General features: G+C 38.9%; 1 protein-coding gene across 1 annotated transcript; it reads right to left on the reverse strand.

The window, feature by feature from the left end:
* Positions 1-1,584: 1,584 nt before the first annotated feature.
* gata3 (GATA binding protein 3) lies at positions 1,585-19,513 on the reverse strand. The gene is given in 10 exon segments (XM_042511049.1): positions 1,585-3,007; positions 8,852-8,977; positions 14,906-15,051; positions 17,877-18,066; positions 18,068-18,139; positions 18,142-18,201; positions 18,203-18,243; positions 18,246-18,356; positions 19,278-19,458; positions 19,460-19,513. Coding segments are annotated over 10 exon segments (1,284 nt in total). The 3' UTR covers positions 1,585-2,704.
* Between the last annotated feature and the right edge of the window lie 388 nt (positions 19,514-19,901).

Consider the following 19,901-nt stretch of genomic DNA (forward strand, 5'->3'; position numbering starts at 1 on the left):
TGAGGACATTTATAGGGTTTTGGGACATTTGTTGGATTTGTGGACATTTGTTGAATTTTTGCTTGTTTTTAGGATTTTAGTACGATTCTATCATTTTAGGACTTTTCTAGGTTTCTTGGTCGTTTCTGTGATTTTAATTCAATTTGAGCACATCTCCTGGATTTTAGGACATTTCTCGTATTTTAGGACATTTCCAAGATTTTTAGCACATTTCTCGGATTTTAGGACTTTTTGAATGTTTTCAGAACATTTCCATGATTTTGGGGCGTTTCTAGGAATTTAGGGCATGAGGAAGTTCAAATTCATTCAACTTAAAAATTAAAGGCAGCCCTCACAGTGACCTTTTAAACTAAAAGTTTCTGTTCACAGTGTGTAGTTTTATTTAGCTATAATAACCTTGGTTCGCACAACATTTTCTTGTGATTAGCTGTGAATTGTTTTTGATCACTTTGGCAAATACTTAATACTTAATTTTACCTGTGTTTTTATCTGTGGTTGTACTGTTCACCTTTCGACTGTATTTTTCAGTCACATGCGTAGTACTTTGACTTGCACCACCCTTTGCGGTCGTGTATTTTTTCAGCTCTATATGAGGCACTCGTACAGTAATAGCAGCGTATTATCTGTTAAAAACAACTGTAGTTATCTTTCATTTTCCCCTTCATGCTGCATGTCACATGTCGACTGTAGTGCAGTGATCAGTATTTGTTTCGGAAATTCTGCGGTGGGAATCCTGAGCACAGCTGATAACTTTTGTCCCTCAAAAAGACGATATAGGATTTAAACATGGAGGAAATGCCGGCTGCTGTGTGCTTAATATAGTGGTCCAAACCAGCAGAGTTCCTCTTATTTTCCCCGCTGAGTCATTTCTCAGCAGCAGAGGTGCTGCATGAAGCAGCACAGGTGAGCTCACTGTGCAGGAAAGTGAGCATTAACCCTTTGAAGCCTGGAGTCACTTTTCTTGCGTCGCTTTTAGATGTCTTTTTACAGGTATTTAAATCTTTAAAGTCTGAGCACGTCGGTGCAACTTCTGTCGAAACCACGGGACAGAAAAGTTTGTTCAGGTTTCAGCGTGTTGATCTGACATATTTTGCTGATTTTTAATGTCTAGGAAAGACAGATGTGACTATAGTGGATATTCTTGCTGTCAGGTTTCAGCATCTCTTTGATATAAAGTACATAAGAAGCTCGACAAGTCAGAGGGAAATGCCTGAAATGACGCCGTTTCCTGATTAATCGTCCTCGCTGAGTGACTGGTAGATGTGTGATGTGTGTGTACAGTGTTGCGTGTCAGTCGCTGTGTATTTATGTATCAGTAGGACGAGACAAAAGCCCCTTCAGCAGCGGTGCCTGTGTGGGCCGGCCTCTCTGACCCCTGCCATTTGATTTGTTCCTCCATCGCCTCTGTTTATTTCTGCTCTTCCTGTTTGTGCTCAACTGACCGTACGAGCCGTTCCTGTGAATGCTGGGTAAAAGAGAAAGAAAAAGAAATGTGGCGGGGTGTCGCTGGTTGTGGTTGTGGCGGGTGGGTGTGTCAAAGATCACAAGAAAAGACGTCTCTCAAACCACAGCGCTAACATGTCAACAGAGATTAAACTAGTTTATTATTTTCAAAGAGGGAAAAAAAAATTACGAAACAAAAAGCAGTCATATTTTACACTAGTGATTATTATTAAATTTTTACAACCATTCAGTCTGCATAACATAAAGAAATAATTCTACATCTTTGTTTATTTCGTATTTTTGGTACTCTGATTTATACATACAAATAACAAATACAGGAACTTTTTTCACAATGCATATAATCTGTGGGCAGGAAGAAAGTCTTTTTGTGTGTGTGTGCGTGTGTGTATGTGTGTATGTGTGTGTACGTGCGCGCGTCAACACAAACCAATTGCCCGAGACCTATAGCACATCCAAAAAAAAAAGAAAGAAAAAAAAAGAGAGTGAGAGACGCCTGCAGCCGGGGCCGCGGACTCTCTGCAAACTTAATGCAACACAGTTCACGCAGGCGAAAACCGAGGCCTGCCCTTTCTCTAAAGTCTCTTCTCACCTTCTCCTCCTCCCTTTTTTTTTCTCCGAGGCGTCCTCTCCTCGCTCAGGAGGTCTTCTACCGCTGCGACTCGTACCCTTCTTAGCTGCCCAGGGGCATGTTTCCTTTTTTTATTCTCACTTAATTAAAAAGTCTTCATTAAATGTACTGTATTTCATACAATTTGTACAAATATATCGTGTCTCTCCTCATCTCCGGCAAGAAGAAGAAGGGGAGCAGCGAGGGCGGGGGGCGGGGGTGGGGTTCCTGTTACACAGGTGCAAGGTGAAGAGAAATTTCAGCAAAGTATTTTTTTTTGTGATGTGTGGAAAAATGGCTTTTTGTACACAAATGGAGCTCCGTGTCATGTGGATGGGCCTCAATGTGGCGGCGGCGTCTCGTGGTTTGGAGGAAATTGTTCTCCCCGCGGAGGTCAGTGCGCCACAGTCAGAGTCTGCAAAGCATTCACATCATCGCAGAGGTACACTTTTAGAAAAATAAGATACAACTGAGGAGGAAGGAGCCGGACTGTCGCCGTCACGCCGCAGCTCGGTGGCGGGACAGGGGGGCGTGGGTCGGGCCGAGGATTTGTCTTTTTGGGAAGCAGGTCAGCAGAGGTACCGAGGGGCGTGGAGGTGGCGAGGCCGTGGGTTCAGGGGCGCGGGGGGACGTCTAACCCATGGCCGTGACCATACTGGAGGGGTGGTGGGGGGGGAACGGGAGGCTGGAGGAGGGGTGCATGGGTGTGGGGGTGGTCAGCGGGGTGGTCAGCATGTGGCCGGAGTGCGAGAAGGGAGGGAAGGAGGACATGTGGCGGGACAGGGCGGCCGGGCTGAAGGAGCTGCTCTTGTCCATCAGGCTCTTGGAGAAGTCGTCCATGCTGTCCTGGGACTTTTTGCTCTTCTTGGACTTGCTGGACATCTTCCGGTTCCTGGTCTGGATGCCTTCCTTCTTCATGGTCAGAGGTCGGTTGATCTGCTCTCGAAAGGAGACAGAGAAGGGGGCACATTAGTATTTTGTTGCCGCCACAGCGCGTTCACATGCGAGATAGAGATCAACTTAAAGACATTTGTCGTTGTGGCTCCTTCAACATTAAAACCAGGAGCGACATCTGGTTTCTAGTGCTGCTTTCAGACGCCTTTCACAAGTACTTAAACTTTTGAACCATGAGCAAAACTGCAATTAAAAAAAAATCAAAATATGGGGGGAAAAAGGCAATGAGCACACAAATGCAAAAAAATTGTAGATTTAGAAAAAGTCTCTTTTTTTTTTAAAGTCTAGAGAAAAATGTTTCAGGAAAAAGAAAAAAGTATATTTATAATTACCATGATTACAAATTATGTTATAGAATTATTGCAATTTTTAAGCATCGTTTTCATTTTCTTGTTGATTTTCAACTGTCTTTTCTTTTTCCATTTTTTTAAACAATTTTTTAGGTTTTTTTCTTTTTTTTTTTTTGGATATTTTTGGGTCATATCTTCTTCTATTGTTCATTTCCACCCTTCTATGTTTTTGAAAGAAATCAAGCCAATATGCTCAGGTTTCATAGGGTTAAACCTTTGAACCCAAAGCAAATTGGTGCCTTTTTCAAACATTTTTTTTAAAAACGTGGTGGTGGGGGTGGGGGCAATGAGCACCTTTTTAAGAAATGTTCCACAAATTGCAAGAAATTAACAGATTTAGATCATTATTATTAAAAAAAGCTAGGGGAAAGCTATATTTATAATTTTCAGTTACATATTTGAAAAAAGGTTACAGAATTATTATATATAAGAACTTTCCCCAGATCATTTCTTTGTTTTTTTTCTTTTTTGTCCTTTTTAAAAATGTATTATTTTTTCATTAACTATTTATTTATTTTACTAATTTTCTTCTTCTAATAATCTTTCTTGCCATTTTTTCTTTTGTTAATCGTCGCCATCTTCCCACATTTCTTTTTTTTTTTTTTTTAAAGAAATCAAGCCAATTCTCTCCAGTTCCAAAGGATTAAGCAACAATAAAAAAAGCAACCTTAAGTGACGGGTGTCACCACATTTCAAAATAAGTAAGAAAATGTGGAGCTTTTAGTTTTCTTTGAGGCAGATTTGGGGGTTTTGAGGAGACATAATGACATGTAATGGAGTCCCATTACGGGCAAATCTGACTGTCCCATCCTGAAACACAAGATTGTTTATATGATCTGTGTGTGTGTGTGTGTGTGTATTTAAATGTTGAATCATTTAACTGTATCTGAGGCTGCGACTGAGCCAGAAAGAAAGGGAGAAAAAGGATGGAGGAGGAGGAGGGATGGAGGGAAGACGGAGGGTTTGCAGAGCAGAGACGGAGAAGGGTCTGGCAGCTAATGTCGACCACAGAGACACATGGCCATGACGACCGCCGGCGTCGGCCAAGTCCTCCTCTCCACCCTCCTCCTCAACCGCGCGGCCGTCTGCTGGCCAAAATGGCCCCAGCTGCCATATTCCAGCACCGGTTTAGCCGGGAATGGGAGCTGGATGATGGAATTCGGGGCTGTGGGCCGGATTATGAGGGGAGGTGGATGACTGGCTTCCTGATCTTTCTGAGCGGTTCTTCCCGGGGAAATGGGAGCGGGGATTTCTTCGCGCTCTGTCTGAGACATTGGCATTTTTCAGTGACTCTTTAAGCAGAGTGGCCTGGATGATTAGCGCGGGGCAGAGATCTGTGCCCCCCCCCTCCAGTGATGTGGTTTCAGTCTCTAAGATGTGGCTCCACACTGGGTGACTTTCTCTGCCTTGCTTCCAGCTCCGAGGCACGCTACGCCCACCTAAAGCCGGTCAGGCCCGCGCTCTTTGATGCTGAGATGTCTACCGTCTCGCAGAGGAAGCCCCGGGCCTTCGGCCTGCACTCGGGCCGCCGCCCCAGCACATCAAACAAAAGCCAAAGTGTTTGAGTCAATGACCACCGCAAAATACATACACACATCCTCTCTCCCAACAGCAGCAACTAACCACCTGAAACCAGAGGTGTCAAACCTGAACACCTCACTCAGAGACACAGACGAGAAACCAAATCAAGCCCCGATTTTCTAAAACAAGCAGGCGTGTGCACACTGTGGAACAAATTGCCATAAAAATTCTGCAAAATTCTGACAGTAATGTACAGCACTGTAATGCAAAACACTGTAAATCTTTATGCTTTTTGGAGCGAAATTACGCTGTAAACCTCAAATTCTACTGTAGGATACTATAATTTAATAAGGGAAGATGTTACAGTGAAATTGCTGTAAAAATTCTGCAAAATTCTGTATAGTTTTTTGATAAATACAGTAAAACTGTAAATCTTGATGCTTTTTTGAAACCAAATTACATTTTAAATCTGAAATTTTACTATAGATTACTGTAATTTTATGGGAAAAGTTGTTGCCGTGAAATTGTTGCAAAAATTCTGCCAAATTCTAACAGTAATAGTCTAGAAAAGTCTAGAAAAATACAGTAAAACACTGTAAATCTTTGTGCTTTTTAGAGCTAATATTATACTCTAATGCTCAAATGCGACTGTGCAATAAAACAAGTGAAATTCCCTTGTACTTTTTAAGTGTTAGCAACTTAAGTAAACCAAGTTAGTCTGACTTAACTTGATCATCACAAAGAGGTTTTTTGCCAGTGATGAAGTTAGTTGATCTGCGAGTTCTGTTTTGTTGACATGTTTAAGTAAATACAAGTACGATTTACTGGCTTGCAAGCAGAATACAGATATTTAACACTGTGAACGTGAAGTTTCTAAAACTTGAAGAGACTGATTTAGTTAAACTTGTCATTTTTAAGTTGCAACTACTCCCCAAATATAACTAAATTGCAAGTAAACTTAACAATTACATATAAAGTCAACATAAGTTAAGATTAATAGTTATATTTACACTGTAAATTCACAAGCTGATCTTACTTTAAAAAATCTAGGAAACCAAGTGCCTTGATAAGAATAAGTAAGTATAACCATTAGTCTTGATATGTATATTTCAGATGTAATTCAATTTATGTAAATTTTAGTTGTATTTACTTAATTTTTTTAAGTTGTTGCAACTTAAAAGTGAATAAAGTTATCACTTAGAACAAGTTAATTTCACTTGTTACTTTTCAATTGACTTCATAAAATTAAGTAAATACAACAAATTTTTAAGTAAACCCAACAAATAAACACAATGTAAGAGTAGTTATAGTAAGATCGACTCGTCAGATTTTACAGTGTGCTCTGCTGCCCTGCTTGTCACGCAAACACTCCCTGTTAAATCATTTTCCCATGTTACTTTTGGCAGATTGTTGGGCGCTGCAGAAGCGAGGTTAAAAGGAGAGAAGAATAATATTTCCCAGTCGCATATTAGCATCTGAACCGACCCCGACCTCTGCGTAATTGTGAAATGAGTTTATTTTGGTAAATCCAGACTTCGGTTGCTCCCTTTGAAACAAATTCCACATTCTTCATGGAGAATTTAGTCGCCTGCGTGTGCACCGTCCCAAAACACCTGATGGTAGCGGTTTATTGTCCCGTGAGCTTCGGATAAGAAGCTTGTGAAAACAGAAGTTGCCACAAACATGTTGTCAACACCTGAAAGACGGCCTCGTTTTCAGGGCCGTGCATAGACATTTTGGGGGCAGGGGCTCAAGCTGTGAAAGAGGGCACCCCTCAATGAAAAATAGGGTTATATAACTTTAACTTAGTAACGTTTTATTTTTTAATTTCACAGCAGTGACAAACAGTGCTGACACTTTGGGTCAACACTGTTGTTACCTGGCTGGCTGTGATTAAACCATTTCTTTTGACTTAAAAAAGTTAATGTCCAGGTTAGGAATTATAACAGTTTATCAATGATCAAATAATCGGTTGCTAAAAAAATCTGGAAAACTGATTGCCTTGAAAAATGTAAGTAAATATAAATACTGGGTTCCCACCATCACTAAATTTCTGGAAAAGTTATGAAATTAGATAAGCTTTTTTTTCCAGGCCTGGAAATGCTTTGGAATTAACTGAAAATTTTGGAAAAGTTTTGAGTATATATCATTTTCACTGTTTAAATAATGTCCATCAGATTCCCAAAACATTACGCGAAGTATGTTGTTTTTCAGTTGTAGCACATCATTGCTTAAATGTTGACTGGATCTTTGGTTTTCTATTCTCCAAAAAACAGGCGCAGCCTTGAGGTTTTGCAGTAGACTCGTATGTGCAGCTCTGGTCTATTTGGTGAATGCAGCGAGTTGCCAGCAAGAACTTGCAGGTACAGAGAGTTGGCATGATCATAGGCCTATCCATCCTAAAATACTTAAATTGGAAATTGGGTCGTATATTATGGCGAAGTTTTTATAATTCATTGGTAAATATGTGAGAACCTTTTAACTATTAATTTATGGTTACTGTAGATGTAATTGTTAGGTTTACTTAATTTTGTGAAGTTGAAGCAACTTAAAAGTTTACCTAAATCAGTCCTTCTTAGTTTTAGAACCCATGTTCACTATGCTATTTATCTGTATTCAGCTGGTTGCAAACTAGTCAGTCATATTTGTATTTTCTTAAACATGTAAACAAAACAGAACTCGCAGATCTCCAGACTTCATCATTGACAAAATCCTCTTTGTGATGATCAAGTTAGATCAGAATAACTTGGTTTACTGAAGTTGGTGGCACTTAAAAAGAAAAAGGGGATTTAACTTGTCATTTTTAAGTTGCAACAACTTCACAACATTAAGTATATAGATTTATAGTTATGTTAAATTTACCTTTTCAAGGCAGACAGTTTCCAAGATTATTTTAAGTAAGATCAAATTTTCAGATTTTACAGTGATAGTTTGCAGCCATTTTTAAGTTGGAACAATTTCACAAAATAAAGTAAATACAGCTAAATTTCAAGTAAACAACACTTAGATAAACATGAATTAGTAAACATGAATTAAGTTTTTTTTTTTTTACTTTTTCAAGGCAATCAGTTTCCAAAATTAAAAAAAGTAAGATCAACTTGTCAAATTTTACAGTGACTACTTAGTTAATACACAATATTGTGTCAGACTAACTTGGTTTGATTAGTTGCTGTCAATAAGAAAGAACAAGTTAATTTCACTTATTTTTCACAAAATGAAGTAAATACAACAAAAATTTAAGTAAACCTATCAAATAGATATAAACATAACATAAGAATAGTTTATTTACATTTTATGTTTTTTTAAAGGTTATTTAAAGTAAGATCAGCTTGTCAGATTTTACAGTGCAGCCTTTATCTGTTGTCTGCGAGAGGAAAATATTACCTACATGTGGCCTCAGAGCAGTTAGCCTGCTTATTATTACTATTAGTTTCAGCCACAATGGCTGTTTGATTAAAAGTGACAGCTTTGTGCGGCAGGAGAGGAGAGAGAGGGAGAGATAAACGAGTCCCTGGGGTTCTCAGATTGAGGATGTGAAATGATGTGGCGAGGCGCTAACCAACCCAAAACGAATCAGGCGGATTGGTGGTCAGAGGGGGGACTCGGAGTCCCCGGCGCGCCAGGAACCAAAAGGCTCGAAATAAGAAGAAAAAAATGGGGCCTGGAAATTAATCGAATTTTAATTAAGCCCCCCCTTCTTTAATATTCAAAAGCAAGGCGGCTGCGGGCTTAGTTCACTTCGGTCTTATACATTTTAGATTCGCACTTACTGCCAATAAATCATATTAATTCTACAGTATTTGTTATCGCCCGTGCCCCGGAAATCCTCTGCAGGGATAAAATATTCAGAGGAGGGAGGGGAGAGGTGCCCAGCAGGACGTGATGAGAGGAAGATGGAGTAAAGCCTCTTTTTTTGATGTGTTAGTGAGATATCCTATGAAGGTTTATTACTTACATTGTGCAGTTTATAGTACAGGCCGCAGGCGTTACACACCGGGTCCCCGTTGGCGTTTCTCCGCCACAGCGTCGTCGTTGTCGTCTGGCAGTTGGCGCATGACGTCCCTGCCCGTCTGGCTGCGGACTGCAACACAGAAAAAAAAAGACCACAAGAAACGTCACATGAGCGCATCATAACCAGACAAAAACATGGAGGTTTTATTGTGACGCATTAAGATGCAGGGCTGCAGAAAGCATCGCTGAAATGTGCATATTTGAGCATTTAGCACTTTAAAATCTGACCAATTACTAGTAAACCAATTACCTTTAGAAATGTAAGTAAATATAACAGTTAGTTTTAATTTATGTTTACTTTATATCTAATTGTTAAGTTTACTTTAAATTTGGTTATATTAACATACTTTTGTGAAGTTGTTACAACTTAAAAATGATAAGTTTATGTCATCAGTCTTTCTAAGTTATAGAGACTTTATCATTGGCAAAATCCTCTTTGTGATGATCAAATTAAACCAGACTAACATGGTTTACTGAAGCTGTTAACAACTAAAACTTAAAAAACTTGATTTGATTAAATTTGTTATTTTTAAGTTCTGATAACTTCACAAAATTAGTTAAATATAACTACATGTTAGGTTACTTAACAATTTCATGTAAAGTAAACAGAAACTAAGACTAATAGTTATATTTTCGAACATTTGTCAATGGCAATAGACTTTTTTTAGAGTACAATAAACTTGTCAGATTTTACAGTAAACCATTAAACCAAAAATGTGGAAATTAAACACATCACAAGTAGTCTTTTCAGGTGCAATGTTCGCAGCCCTGCATGCGTAGTGTCTTGCATGTACATCTCTATAAATGCACCAAAGAAAACCACATTTTTTCATTCAGTGCACATTAAATGCAATCGTTACTTCCTCTCATGTGCGTTGTGCAAAGCTATTTAAAAGACAATAAATGCGTTATTTTGCCTGCATATACACTCTCAGTGGCCACCCTTTTTTGCACCGAAGCTAATAATAGTTTAACCCTTTGAAACTTCAGCAAATTGAGCAAACATTGGACGAAGCCAACGAGCAACAGACGAAGAAATGACCCAAAAATTAGCACGAAATGAGTAATAAGTGCAAGAAAATTACTTGAAAATTAGCAGCAAAAAAAAGACAAAAACAAAATTGAAATGACCTTTCAAAGTGCATAAAAAATAAGTATAAGAATTTTGTGACATAATTTGAATATGTAATATGTATGATAGTTATAAATATTGTATTTCCCTAGCTTTGACTTTTCGCACCAGGTTTTTAAAAATAATTTGCGATTTGTGGAACATTCCTTTCCATGTTGCTCACTGCCTTTTTATCCAAGGAAACTGCAGCAATGTGCTCAAGGTTTAAAGGGTTAAACGCTTGTGAAAGGAGTCTGAAAGCAGCACAGGAAAAGTGACGTCGCCTCCATGTTTCAAATGGTTAAAATAAAGACAGAAATACCAAAAAAACAAAACAGAGCCGCTTTCACTCAAGGCTAAAAATAGCGTCATAGAGCACATACCTCCTGCAGAATAAATATTTACAGAAGACATAAAAGCAGTGCCTTGAAATGGGAGAGCTATTAAATCTGATTAAATTTCCCCTTTAAAGTGCGTGTTTGTGTGCCACGCAGGCTCGTTTTTAAACAATCGAAGTGAAAGGAAAAAAAGCACTGAACATATAGATTTTGATTAAAAGATTTTTTTTAAACATCATGGACAGAAAACATGATCATGCGGTGAAATGAGCCCTTCGGCAGTAATTGCACGCCAATTAAAAGCAGAGTAATGATAAAAAAAGGAAAGGAAAAGTGTGTATTTTTAGCTGGGCTGCAGGCTAGCAGCAGAGTGAAACCCTCTCTTCATCCTGACACAGTGAAAGTCGTGTCTTCCCATGGATTTAGCTGCCTGTCTCACAGCCCGCTCTGCTGCTGCAGTGGCTTGACATTGATGTTATAATCTCTAAAAACAATCAATAGACAGGTGACCGCAGAGGACGCGCGAACCTAAAGGACTACATTATCTCAGGGAGGGATTTCCAATTATACACATGTGGTGGCCTAATAACCCCTGCTGCTGCTGCTGCTGCTGCTGCTGCTGCTGCTGCTGCTGCTGTGAATAACCAATCAGAGAGGAGGAATAAACCTTATTAGGTCTGTTAAGTCCTTGCACGATGTGTGTGTCATATTGCATTTTCTTTTTTTTTTGTTTTACACCTTACATTTTTTTAATCACACCAATCACTAAATCCTTCAATATTTTCTGCAACAAAAACACTAAAAACAAGCAGACAATCCAATATTTAGTCACAAATGATCAGATTAGCGGATCATATCTTTTTCCAAAATCCTCCCCTGATTCACTTTCTGGCCTAAAAATTAGATTTTTTTGCATTTTTGTCCTCTATCCAGTCACCACATCCTCAAATAATTTATACTGTCTGCTTCCAAAACGTTAAAAATAAACAGACAACCTATCATTTCGTCAATTATTACACATATTATAGATTGGCAGTACATGCCTCCTTTGATGTCACTTTTTGACCTACAAATACGATTTGGGGGCATTTTTTCCTAATATCCAATCGCCAATTTCTCAAATAATATATATTTTCTGTTACCAAAATGCTAAAATAAGCAGACCATACAATATTCTGTCAACTGTTACACAAATTATCTAATTGACGGGTCATATCTTTGTCCCAAATCCTCCTCTGATGTCACTTCTTGGCCTAAAAATACGATTTTTTTTTTCATTTTTGCCCTCTAAATTCTCAATAACGTAATACTTTGTGCCACCAAAATGCTAAAAATAAGCAGACAGTACAATATTTTTACATTTTTACATTTTTTTTGCATTTTGCCCCCTATCCAATCACCAAATCCTTAAATAACCTAATATTTTCTGCTACCAAAACACTAAAAATAAGCAAACAACACAATATTTGGTCAACTATTACACAAATGATCAGATTGGCAGATCATATCTTCATCCCAAATCCTCCTCTGATGTCACTTTCTGGCCTAAAAATAACATGTTTTACATTTTTGCACTCTATCAAATCACCAAATCCTCAAATAATGTACATTATATTTTCTGCTACCAAAATGCTAAAAAAAAAATAAGCAGACAATACAATATTTGATCTACTAATATGCACATCATCTGATTGATCATGTCTTGGTCCTAAATCGTCCTCTGGTGTCTCTCTTGCCTGTAAATAAGCTCTTATTGCATTTTTCAACCTCTTCATTTTTATGCCAATCACCAAATCCACAAATAACGTATGTTTTCTGCAGTCAAAACATTAAAAATAAGCAGACTAAATATAATTTGGTCAATTATTACACAAATTATGTGATTGGCTCTTCCTCTGATGTCAGCTTCTGGCCTATAAAGAGGATTTCTTTCTTTTTTTTTCTTTTTTTTTCTTTGCATTTTTTGCCCTCTGTCCAATCACTAAATCCTTAAATAACATTAAAAATAAGCAGACAACATATCATGTCATCAATTATTTCACACATTATCTCATTGGCTCCTCTTTTAATGTTACTTTTTGGCCTGTAAATTGCATTTTTTGCCCATCCAATCACTGGATCCTCAAGTAACTTAATATTTTCTGCCACCAAAACCCTAAAAATAAGCAGTCAACATATTATTTGGTCAATTATTACAGAAATTATCAGATTGGCAGCTCATATCTTGATCCTAAATCCTCCACTGATGTCACTTTCTGGCCTATAAATAACACTTAAATCCTTAAATAACATTTTCTACCACCAGAACGTTAAAAAAAGCAGACAGCATAACATTTTGTCAGTTGTTACACTAATTATCAGATAAACGGGCCATGATCCTCTTCTGATGTCACTTGTCCTATAAATAAGATTTTCTGTCCTAATCTATCCAATCACTAAATTCTCAAATACACCTTCAACATAAGCACAAAGTTAAAAATAAGATATTTTTAAGATAGAAACAAGATATTATTAAGTCAACTACTGCACAAATGATCAGATTGGCTGATTGTGTCCTGGTTATAAATCCTCCTTTGATGTCACTTCTTGGCCTGAAAATAAGGTTTTATTTGCATTTTTTGCTCTCTATAATCACCAAATCCTCAAATAACTTAATATTTTCTGCAACAAAAACCTTAGAAACAATCAAATTATACGTTATTTGGTAAAACACACATTATTAGATTGGCAGCCCCTATCTTGGTCCTAAATCCTCCTCTGATGTAACTTTCTGGCCTAAAAACAAGATCTTTACCCTTTATAATCACTAAGTCCTCAATAACATAATGTTTTCTGCATCCAATACCTTTAGAATAAGAAAATTATGTATTATTTGGTCAACTTTTGTAAACATTATCAGACTGGCAGCTCCTATCTTGGTCCTAAATCCTCCCCTGCTGTCACTTTCTGGCCTAAGAATAAGATTTTTACCCTTTATAATCACTAAATCCTCTTAGACTTAACATTTTCTGCAACCAAAACCTTAAAAATAAGAAAATTTGATATTATTTGGTCAACTTTTACACAGATTATCAGACTGGCAGCTCATATCTTTGTCCTAAATCCTCCTCTGAATTTACTTTTTGGCCTATAGAAAACAGTTTTTGCATGTTTCCCTCTGTAAATAAAAACCTACAGGGTCAGTCAGTGGCGTGGAGGTTGCCCACCTGGCCGCGGCAGCATTTTTAAGCACAGATTAAAACAGTGAACAGTCTCTAGTCGAGCCTGTGTGGCGGCCCGAGTTCAGACTCAGCAGCAGCCGCTGTGTTTTGACTGGGGAAGCGGGGCTGTGTTGTTAGAGGGGACTTATCTGCGCTGCTCAGATATCCGGCAGCCCTTCCTGGGAAGTCGGGTTTTCACATTAGAGAGAGGCGAGCTGGAGGAGAGTCCAGAGCAGGACTGGACGGCCATCATTGCCTAGAAAGATTTTTTTTCTTTCCTAAGAAGGCAGGGGAACTCCTCTAAAGCTCATAAGAGATGCAGCTTTGATGAGAGGGGCTTTCCCAAAATAACTGCAAAAAAGGGGTAGCTCCACTTGAAGAACAGCAAAAACAACCTGCCAATACATGTATCCGAAATGTCAAAGTAATGATGATGGAGCTCAAGTGTGCCATTTTTGAATGCAGGCCTGCAGCTGCCTTAATGCATCTCCAAAATACACATGGGGCCTATTGTTTAACCCTTTGAAACCTGAGCAAATTGGCTTGATTTCTTACCAAAACATGGGAGGAAGGGCAATGAGCAACAAGAAAAAAATTAGCCAAAAATTAGCAAGAAATTAGGAAAAATTATTTAAAAAATAATAATTCTGTAACATAATTTAAAAAATGCAAATAGCCTATATATGTAGATTTCTTTTCCTTTTTCTAAGCTTTTTTAAAAATGGCAAGATACGAGTAAAAAGTACAAGAAAATTAGCTGAAAAATAGTAAATAAATAACGAAAAGAGCTATAAAATTAACAAGAAAATGAGCTGGGAAGTTCTTTAAAATCTTAATAATTCTGTAACCTAATTTAAAATATACAGGTTTTTCCCTTTTGCCATAGACATTTCCCAAGCTTTTTATAAAAATAATTCTTAAAATATACTAATTTATTGCAGTTTGTGGAACATTTATTACCAAGCTTCTTATTGCCTTTTCCCACCATATATATTTTTTAATCGCGCCATTTTTTTCAGTGTTCAAAGGTTGAAATAGTCGTGACAGGCGTCTGAAAGCAGCACCAAAAAAAAAATGTTGCCCCAGGTTAAACAGAATACTGTGAATCAATGACAATTTTTTAGCAAATAAAAAAATAGCATCGTCGGTTGAAATAGTCGTGACAGGCGTCTGAAAGCAGCACCAAAAAAAAAATGTTGCTCCAGGTTAAACAGAATACTGTGAATCAATGACAATTTTTTAGCAAATAAAAAAATAGCATCGTCATTGCATATATATATACATATAAATGAAAAAAAGAGAGAGAGACGGAGAATGTCATCAACAGAGAAAACGTGGTGGAGACGTACCAGCCGCCGCTTGGGTTTGATGAGAGGGCGATTCTGCCCGTTCATCTTGTGATAGAGTCCGCAGGCGTTACACAGATAGTGACCCGTACCGTCCCGCCTCCACAGCGGAGTCGACGTGGCCCCGCAGTTCACACACTCTCTACCTTCTGCAACACACACACACACACACACACACACACACACACACACACACACACACACACGGACATACACAGAACATGGAGACAGTAGGTCAGTTGGTCCTCGCACGTAACTCTTAATGCATGCTGAAAACAGAATTGTTAGTGGTTATTTTTTTTCATAAAGCATGCAGTATGCACAAAAGCGTCTTTGCAACATCAAAAATAATGCATTGCTCATATAAGCAGGATTTTTTTATGCAGCAGATGTTTTATTTTAAATAAAATTAAACACATGTGGTGAGTGTTGGTGCAGCAGTTGTGTTAAGGTCCATAATGCAAATATATATATATATATATTTTTAAAAATCACAAAAATTTCAAACTATGACTCCTGGGTAGGGTTGCAGCGATATGCTGGTTTTTACAAGTCTTAATTTTAATGATAAAACATTTGTTAAATCTTAACTGACCTCTCTGTTTTCATTTAAGGGTCATTGTGACTGATAATAATAAGAAAAAGAGGTTGTGCTTTAACAATAGGATTCTCAGTAGAGTGCTAAATCCCAAATCCAGTTTATTCCAAACTATTGAAAAGGTAGCACATGTCAAGTCTTCAGGTCAAGGAGGACAAAATACTCACATTTCACTTATTATTATGAAAATTCGTATGTTTTGTCCTCGTTGACTTGAAGATTTGACATGTACTGCCTTTTCTTTTTTTTCTTAATAATAATAATTCTGTAAAATTGTGATATGGTGAAACCGCGATATTATCGGTACCATGAAAATCTCATACTGTTGCAACCCTAGTCGCGTTTTTTCAGACTAAGAAAAATGCAATTTCCTCTGACAAATTAAAATATATATATATATATATATATATATATATATATATATATATATATATATATATATATATATAAAATCTTATATTTAAAAAAAAACATCCTTCTTTCTCTCATCAGTCAGTTTCTCATTTGATGAACAACAATAGTGATATTTTCTGTGTGTATATTATTATTGTCTGCTTCCAGGCTGTGTCCTTTGTTTTCAGATGATTGAGGGGGTGTTCATGTTTCACTGGCACTTCTCTAGTGACACCGACAGGTGAGACGCGCACTAACGAGTTTGATTATAGTATCAGGGGCCCTGAAACTGAAACAAGGGAGCTGCTGCAGCCACAGTAACATTATTTGAAAGCACACAGGGCTTTTGTGCAGCGCCGAGAGTTTTTTTTTTTTTTTTTTTTTTTTTTTTTGCATTTTCATGCAGCCGCACTTCCCCTTTTTCCGAGCTGCAAACACACACACACACACACATACACACACACACACACACACAACCCGAGTTCTTCACGGAGAAACGCGTCAGTCCGGCCGACGTGACATACATGCGAGCATCTTGATTTATTTAATCTTTGCAGTTGAAATGCGCACATTACTCGAGTCAAAACGGGCCTTTGTGGTGCGTTTTTTTGGTGCGCTTGGAGAATTGAAGTTTGCGTGACACCGCGCTGATAACGTCATTTAAAAAAAGAGAAATACTCATCAGATCGGGAAATATCTTAAATCTCACATTATCCTCAAATTAAAAATCTTTATTTGCATTAATGCTGCAGAATAATCCCGATGATATGCATCAACTAATCCACTGTTTTCTATCCTCCCATCAAAGCCGCTGATATTAATCTCATTACAGACAAAATGCTTTTCAACCTTTTAAAATAATTACCCACAATTTGGAAAAACATCTCCCCACCACTTTCCTCTCTCCTCCCTCCCTCCGCAGTTCGTGCACTCTGCCACGGCGGCGGCTCGCCCGCTTTTTCCCTGTGAATGAACGAGCAGCATCCGGTGCTCTACACGCTGCGTAAACAATGCAACTGTGGCGCGCACTGGTCTGACAGTAATGGGATTATCTTAAACATATAAACGGGGCGACACAGCCCAGAGAGCTGGCTTCCCCTCTGTCTCTCCCTCTGCCCCCCTCTCTGTCCGTGTGTGTGTGTGTGTGTGTGTGTGTGTGTGTGTGTGTGTGTGTGTGTGTGTGTGTGTGTGTGTGTGTGTGCGTACGTGTGTGTGCTGGTGCAGAGGAGGAAGGGGGAAAAATGACCTAAATTCATCTTTGAACTGCTGTGCGTCACGGGGGGAAAATATCCAATAAAATCTGCGAAATAGTTTTATTTCAAGGTACTTGTTTTTGAATTCGTACATTATTTTGTTTTCATTTTTTATAAATACATTTTTAAATATATTTAGTTTTTTAATATGCATTTTAATTTCAACTTATAATTTATTTTATTTAACATAAGATATATTTAATTTTGCAGGTGTAGTCTCCCACCATTGTACGGTCAGCATGCACACGTGCATTAAACTGGCAAAAACGACAGAGCAGACTGTCTTAAATAATCTTAACCTTAAAGTAGAAACAAATAGAAATTTAAAAATGATGATAATAAAGAAAAAAGTGTGTCAGGTGTGAGTTTATATGGTAGTCAGTTTTATTATTATTATTATTATTATTATTATTATTATATTATTATTATTATTATTGTTATTGTTATTGTTATTATTCTCAGATGATGAAAGAAAGAGCTTTGAGGCATTTTGTTGCGCCTTTTTTGACCTTTTTGCCCCCCAAAAAAGCAGAGCTTGTTCATGAATGAGCTGCTTATGGGCATTTCTTTTTCTTTTTTTGTATGAAATTAAACATTTCTGATCATTAAGGCTGCAAATCTGGGGAATGATGTTAGATTAAAAAAATGATATGTAATAAAAGCGCACGCCTACCTGAATAGGACCTTGATTTTGGTCTCGTTTTGGAACCATAACTAGAAGATGACCCACCTATCAGGCTACTCGGTGGGAAGAGGCCGGGGCCGTATTCGGGGACATAGGGAGGGTATGTGGCGATGGGGTGGTGGGCAGAGGATGACCCTGCGCCGATTGATGCCACGCTCCGGCTGTGAGTCGACTCCAGTTTCATACTCTCGGCCAGGGTCACCTGGTACTTTATGCACTCCTTGTCCTCCTGCCGCCCGGGAGCTGCTGCTGGGGCCCGGGGTGGAGATGCCCGGGTCCGGGGACACGTCTTTCGGCGGGGTCGGGGGGGGAACGTGAAGAGGTGCGGGCTGGTGTGACCGGTGGACAGTGAGGAGGAGGAGGCCGGGGGGGTAGACGGACAGGCCGGCCGGGGAGCCGTGGTGCAGGGGTTCTTGGGGAAGGGGCTCAGGTTCCAGGGGGAAGTGCTGTGGTGCGGCGCGATGCCTTTGCTCCCCTCCAGCCAGGGCAGGGAGCCGTGCAGTAACGAGGGACGGCAACACCTGGCTACCTGCGCACAAACACAGCAAAACATCACCATCTCACCCCTCACTCTGCAGACATTTGAGGCCTGAAAAGGCGCCTAAAATTGCACAATTTATCAAGGAACATCCGCAATTTGAGGCCTGCTAAAACTTTTACGCACAGATTTACCAAACGCGTTTACAGATTTTATTTCAGCACAAATTTAACCCGCCTCCAGCTGCTCAGTCAAAAGTATTTTCTGCTGCCGTCTCCTTTGTACGTAATATGACCTTTTTTCCACCACCAACAGCCCTTTGACGCAATAAGTCAAACGCTTCGTGATTGAGGAAGTTGCACTTATAGGGAACTCCACAAATGACTCGCCAAACAGGATGTTATAATAAAGATAAATATTGTTCACGCGCTCAGCGGTGCTACCGAAACATTCCAGGTGTGACTTCTGAGCCAACGTTTGTTTAATTAAATACTAATAATAAATGCTGGATTCGGAGACAAATTACGCACGAGGTTTTGAAAATCTTGAGCCGAATGTGATATTTTTGTGAGGCAGTGAATACAAAATATTCCAGGTGTGTGTGACTTCTAATAGTTTAAATCTAAAACACTCCGTTGATTTTTGAAACAAATTACGCACTAGTTTTTATATTTTCTTTTTGTGTGTGTGTTTGAGAGTGTGTGTTTGGGGAGTTGAATGTGATACACGCGGAAACCAAAGACAAACTGCAGGTAAACCAGACGTATTTACGGCGTGGTTTCACAGCTCTTTACGCTCTCGGATTTTTAGACCCAAGTCAGCTCGGGCCAAAACCGAAACCTGGTCTGGATCACACTCAAATAATTCCAAACGCGGCGACAGTAATCGCTGCTAGGGTGCATTACGCGCACGGATCTAATGCGCGCATTATTAAATAAAAAGGCCCAAAGAGGCCGTTTTTTACTTACTGTGCGGAGGAGGAGGGTACCTCTGGACGGCGCGGACAGAGTTTCCATAGTACGGAGAGACGTGGTTCCCCTGTCCATCGATATTAAAGAGTACATCCACATCGTCAGCCAGCTGATACTGCGAATGGTCCATGTACGAGTGGCCGAGGCCCGGGTGATGTGAGCCGGGATGCTGCTCGTTTCAGCACCGCGGGATGATGGCTCATCCATCGTGGCTGATCCGCACTTACTTCCATCGCTTTCTCTCTCGCTTTTTTAAATTTTTGTTTTTGTTTCTTCTTCGTCAGTCAGAGTTCATGCAAACAAGTCACAAGATAAGAAAAGAATCAGTCCCAAATCCGTGCGTGTTTTTTGTGTGTGTTAAATCCACAGGTTCCGCGCTCGCTTCCGATCACCTGGAGACAGAGGGGAGAATTTAATGTCTCATTTTTTTCTGGAAAAAAAAAAAAAACATGCAGCACACAACAGGCTTGCGCTGTTTTAAAGCGAAAATATTTAAACACGAAACATACCCCCACATTACAAATGCAACAAAGGTGTTGTCATATAAATACGTCCAAAATGGAATCCAACGCAGAGTTCCTGAACTTGCTCCTCTCAGGCGAAAAAAAACAAATGTTTAAG

Source organism: Plectropomus leopardus, chromosome 22 (genome assembly GCF_008729295.1).
Source record: "Plectropomus leopardus isolate mb chromosome 22, YSFRI_Pleo_2.0, whole genome shotgun sequence".
Lineage (NCBI taxonomy): Eukaryota > Metazoa > Chordata > Actinopteri > Perciformes > Serranidae > Plectropomus > Plectropomus leopardus.